General features: G+C 45.1%; 1 protein-coding gene across 2 annotated transcripts in view; it reads right to left on the reverse strand.

The window, feature by feature from the left end:
• Nucleotides 1–3053: 3053 nt before the first annotated feature.
• The window catches only part of LOC110571974 (cytochrome P450 3A12-like), a 51502-nt gene continuing 49108 nt past the window's right edge, over nucleotides 3054–5447 (reverse strand). Inside the window, exons 13-14 of one of the 2 annotated variants that reach the window (XM_044915717.1) lie at nucleotides 3678–3821; nucleotides 3054–3454 (exon numbers count right to left, since the gene is read on the reverse strand). In XM_044915717.1, coding sequence (XP_044771652.1) covers nucleotides 3726–3821 — 96 coding nt within the window. In that variant the 3' untranslated portion in view covers nucleotides 3054–3454; nucleotides 3678–3725. Of the gene's footprint in view, nucleotides 3455–3677; nucleotides 3822–5447 lie in introns of those variants that run through there. The other variant, XM_021680202.2, reaches the window with a different exon arrangement.

Consider the following 5447-nt stretch of genomic DNA (forward strand, 5'->3'; position numbering starts at 1 on the left):
GCACTGAGGGAAAGTCCCCAGAAATTCCTGGAGAATCCGGGGAGCGTCCCGGGACTGATAAAGGCCCTCATCAGTGGCCACCAAATGTGTGTGTGTGTGGGGGGGGGCAGGCTCCCCATGTGAGGCTACCAAATGTGGTATCTAAATGGAGTGTCTGTCCCAATCGGATGGGGCCCCCCAAATATGGGGCGACGATCCAGTGGAAGCCTGCGCACAGGCTGTGAAAGAATTCACCTGAGGCAGAACAAAGGAGATAGAAGTTTATTGGATACACTGCAAGGACACAGTGGGTGGGGACTGTTTGGGGAAGATGAAGTATGGTGACAAAGGGCATTTTCTCCTTTTTGGCAACGGTGCCCGGTTGTAAGTAGCCCATTGGTAGGTTTGGGTCTATGGATATTTTGAGATGGGTCACCTGATGGGCCTGTCTGTATCCAGCCAGGGGGTCGCTGTGGGCCCTTTCTATAATCCATCACTCAAGCCTGTTTGCCTAAAAGTGGCTTCTATGGTATGCTCTTTTCAGGAGAAAAAGAGAAGCTGGGAAGGCTGTTATAAACTGAAGTCCATTGGAGTAACCCTGGAGTTAGAAGTGTGGTGGCTTCTCATTGGCTGAGCTCTTCTGAGGCAGAAGGGGTGGTGGGTTGTACAAGGAGAGCCCTTCTTCCTCCAGTTGGGATAGTAGGGTAGAGCAAGGTCAAGTCTATCTCTTCTTGTTGCGTCTGTGTGGTAGGGCGTGAGGGCGCCCCCTGCTGACACCTCCCCACTCCAACTCCCTGAGGTTCACATTATTCTCACTTCACAAAGGCACTTCTAGAAGGGGGATGTTTATATTGTTTTTTGGAAAATTCCTGAAGAACATCAGCTGAGACATCAATACCTTCATAGTTAAACCTCCATGAAAGATGTATGCAATTACTTTCTCAAATGGCAGATGGAAGCTGGACTTGACTAGGCTGGAGCCCAAATGTCCAAACCAACATGGCTTCCTGAGGACTGAGGATAATACAGCTATGAAGGTAATAGCTGACATTGATTATGTGCTCACTGCGTGCTCCGAAGTCTGTGTCCTAAACACCTCACACACATCATCTAGTTTAATCGTCCTGTCACATAGGCCCTGGCATCATCCCCCTATTTTAACAATCTGAGGCACTAAGTCCTGAGCAATGAGGTATTAAGGAATTTGTTCAAGGTCCCATGTCTGTAGTGGAGGGTGGCCCAAGCCCTGTGGGTCCAGCTGTGCAAAAGGGGCACCTTTTCTTCTTTTACCCAAAACCACTGATTGGTCTAGACTCAGCCCTGGACTGAGCTGGCATTCAACGCCCAGGGGCTCCAGGCTCAGAGATCCCCATCTCTCATCACTGTGTGGTCCTGCCTTGTTGCATTAAATAATACAAGTCAGACTAAGGTAGGGACATGGAGAGCTGTGTAGGCTCGAGCTGCTTCTGTGACCCACTTCTCCTGGGAACAGTCACAAGCTTCCAGAAGAGTCTCTTCCATGAACTATGTTCCCGATCCATCTCAGAGTAAATTGCTGACCTGATGTTTCATAATCCCCTGTAATTCCTACAAAGACATTCTCCCTCAAAGTCAGGAAGTGGACGCTGACACATTACTGCCAAGTAACCATCAGAGCCTGTTTCCCCAATGTCCTTTATAGCAGAAGGACTTCACTCGGTCACTGATTTTACATTTCACCCCTCTTTAGTCTCTTTACTTCAGTCTGGAACACTTACTTAGTCTAAGTTGAGCCTTTTGTTAAAGAACAGAATTCCAACAATCAAGTTGAAGAGCTAATTGGCTTTATTAAGGGATTAATGAATCAGCACCATCACACCTGGCAAGTAGACAGATGCTCCCAGGAGGTGTACAAAATGCAGGGTTTTCTAGGAAGGAGGGTGGAGCAAGAAGTGCATAGAGGGAAAAGAAAGGATTGTTTCAGGCCAAGACACCTTCTTTCTGGGGGATGGACTTGCAGGGTTTCTATCCTGAAGATGATTCACTAGTGCCCATCAGGAAATTGCAGATGGACTGTTAAAAGGTCACATTCCTGGGATAAGTTGAAACTGTGATTAGTCTTAGTTTGCTGTGAGGTGGGGTTGGGGGGCAAATGGCTCCAATCTGGGCTTGATTTTTCTTTTTTTTTTTTTTATCACTTTCAGGACCTTGACTTTATTGAAGATGACACACCAGTTACAGATTAGGAGTAGATATTCCTTTATTTGGTTTTGTCTGATTTTTTGAGGATTTCTTGAAGGTTTGCCTCCCTGGTAAGAATATTCCAGAGGTGATGTTGAGATTTTACCCTGTCCTATTGTGGACTCTTGCCAGACCACCCCTCTGTGTGGACATCTTTCTCACCTAGCTTGGGCTCCCACACCCATGCCTGGCTGCTCTTCCACGTGGACACCCTCCCCACCCTACTCAGTTTCTAGCTTGGAGTCACTGTGACTCCTTCTCTGCCCATGACCCTCAATGTGGGGCTGCCCACCTGGCTGTGCCCCACCTATGGTTTTAGGACTGAATTATCCAGGAAGGAAGGCAAAGGAAGAGAAGAGAGGAGAAGGGAAAGAAGGAGTGGGGAGGGGAAGGAAAAGGAAGAATCCTGTGCAGCTTCTGATACCAACTGAAATGGACAAATGCTTTTAGCCTTGCTGTCCAATCAGCCACCTCTGATTCCATGTTCATTGTGTCGGGACAGTTGGGAGCTGAGGCTGGAACACAAAGAGAAAGTACGTTCCCTGCCTCCCGGAACAGCCGGGCAGATGAGATGAAAACTTTAAACCAAAACTAATCATATAATACTAAGTGCCTCGGTCGAGTTATAAAAAACATGTGCTCCAAAACCTGTAGAGTTAAACTATGAATATACTTTCTGAGCAATGGGCAAAGTCACAGTGGGTTAACTCTCACCTATCTTAACATACCACATTGGAGTTCTGAACAAGCTCCAGCCACCCAGTGACTGTGATGGTCAAAACATTCAGTCGCTGGCTCTCACTCATCAGTTCTACGGATTCCCCCTTAATGTGCACAAAACCATCAGTTAATACTTTTGTAAAGAGGTGTTGATTGACTGGCTCAGTGTGATAGTTAATGTAAAATATTCAAAGTAAGGCATATGATATAAATGTCACTAGCACAGTCATGACACTAATTCTTGTTTTCATTAAAGTTTGTTGATAAAATTGTTGAGAAAGTTTTATTCTTGATCGGTGCTCAGGGGAGAAGTTGGTACTAACTGGGGGTAGTCTGTGTGAACCAGACAGGCTGAGTCTACATCTCCGGCAATTATTACCACCTCCTTCACTCTCCACAATCTATAATGCTCCACACAGACACCAAAAAAGCCAAATGAATGTATGGAATCCCTAGTCATCCATCATGGGCAGTACATGAAGGCCATCTTCATTTCTGGGTTTTACTCACAAAGAAAATTGAGGTCTCTGATGATCTGGGACACAGCTTCTTCTTTTTTTTTTTTTTTAAAGATTTTATTTATTTATTTGAGAGAGAGAGACTGAAAGAGCACATGAGAGGGGGGAGGGTTGGGAGGGTCAGAGGGAGAAGCAGGCTCCCCGCTGAGCAGGGAGCCCGATGCGGGACTCGATCCAGGGACTCCAGGATCATGACCTGAGCCGAAGGCAGTCGCTTAACCAACTGAGCCACCCAGGCGCCCTGGGACACAGCTTCTTGAAGAACAAAGGGGAAGTCCTTAGAGAAAGTCAGGCTCTGTCCACACTCCCATCTCTTGGCTCAACCTTGAGAATAATGGGTTTTTCTGTTTTAATAATCCCTTGAGTGCTCATTCTCAGGTGGATCTGCAACAGTTACACAAGCATATGAGAACCAGGAATGAAGCCTTACTGACAACAAAAACAAAGGAGACAAGAAACATGAAGGACAATAATGATTTACAAACACATAAATACTACTTTTAGATGCATATATCTGGGATCTTACTCTTACTCTGTAAGCTGTCAAGACTGGAGGGTGGGAGTATTCATCCATTACTCATTCAACAAATATCTATTGAGCACCTTCTCTGTACCAGGCTGGGGATAAAATTTTGTTGGCTTGTGTTCCTTTTGCTTTAATTTTAAGTAAAAGGCATAAACTTTTAAATTTTAAACCAGGTTCTTAGGCATCATGTCAAAGTATTTTCAAAAGTAATACAGAATGTATTTTGTGTTATGTTCAAGCTTGCAAAGTAAACCTGAGTGGGTATTATGCATTTTAATGTATGACCATCCTCCCTGCTAAAGATCCTGTCACCTCTCCCGGTGGAACCATCCATTCTTGATGGCAGGTGTTCTTTGTGAAGCATGATGGTTGTTTTCTACCATCTCCTGGCTCCAGAATGTGGTGCAAATGGTGAGCTTCTGAAGACCCTACAGTATTCTGAGTGAATCTTTAACCCCATTCTCCCCTAGTGACTATCCTAAAGTGTGGGGCAGCCACCAGCAGAGTCACCTTCTAATCTCAGTTGACTGAAAGGTAAGCAAATGCCTTAGAAGGTGAGAACTGCCAGCCTGTGGGTGAGCAGGAGCTTGCAGGGAGTGTCTGCCCCAGCCCAGGTGTGCCAGAGCCCCACTTTCTCTCAGGGCTGAGACCCCTGTTTGTAGTCAGTTACTGCTATGCATCTGCCCTAAAGCCACAAATAAGATGGAGACCACCTCCATCTTCCTCCTCTTCTCTGATAGTCTAATAAAGGGATGAGCTGTATAATAAATGCACAAGTCCTAAAAGTAGGCCGTATTGTACAGCCTTGCTTGAAATGATTCAGTGGCCACGTTCTTTATGTTTTTCAGAGGACAGATTCCAGATCCTTCTAAAAATGTAACACCTTGTTATTTTTTAAATCTTAAATGGGATGCATATATTTCCCCTGCAGAAAGACAGACACACACACAACAAGCCTATACACACATGTCATTTCTTAAATTATTAAAATTATTAAAAATTAAAAATTATTAAAATTCTTTACAATTTGCATCCTGGGGCTCTAAATCAACTTCAAATCACTTGTGAACTTCCCTGGATGACTATAAGCCACTGGTGGGAGTTTAAGAAAGGAATAATGACAGAGGCCTATAGTAACCTAGAACATATAGCAGAGGAGAGAATGGGATCTGGTGCATAGGGAGGCACCAGGGAGGGGCCTAAGGACTGACCAAGCCTGGAAGGATAAGAACAGATGGGAGGAGAGCATGCAGAGCCTTCACAGAGCTCAAAGAGGGATGGAAAGGGAGCACAGCCTGAATGGAGCCAAGCTTGCAGAAGGTGGGGCCAGGTACCCAGGATGGCCTGGACCCTGGGAGTCCTTCACATCAGGCAGACATGCTTCACACCACTGATTCTCAACCTTGCTTGCCCTTGAGAATCACGGGGCACTTTTATTTTATTTATTTATTTATTTATTTATTTATTTATTTATTTATTTATTT

Source organism: Neomonachus schauinslandi, chromosome 5, assembly GCF_002201575.2.
Source record: "Neomonachus schauinslandi chromosome 5, ASM220157v2, whole genome shotgun sequence".
Lineage (NCBI taxonomy): Eukaryota > Metazoa > Chordata > Mammalia > Carnivora > Phocidae > Neomonachus > Neomonachus schauinslandi.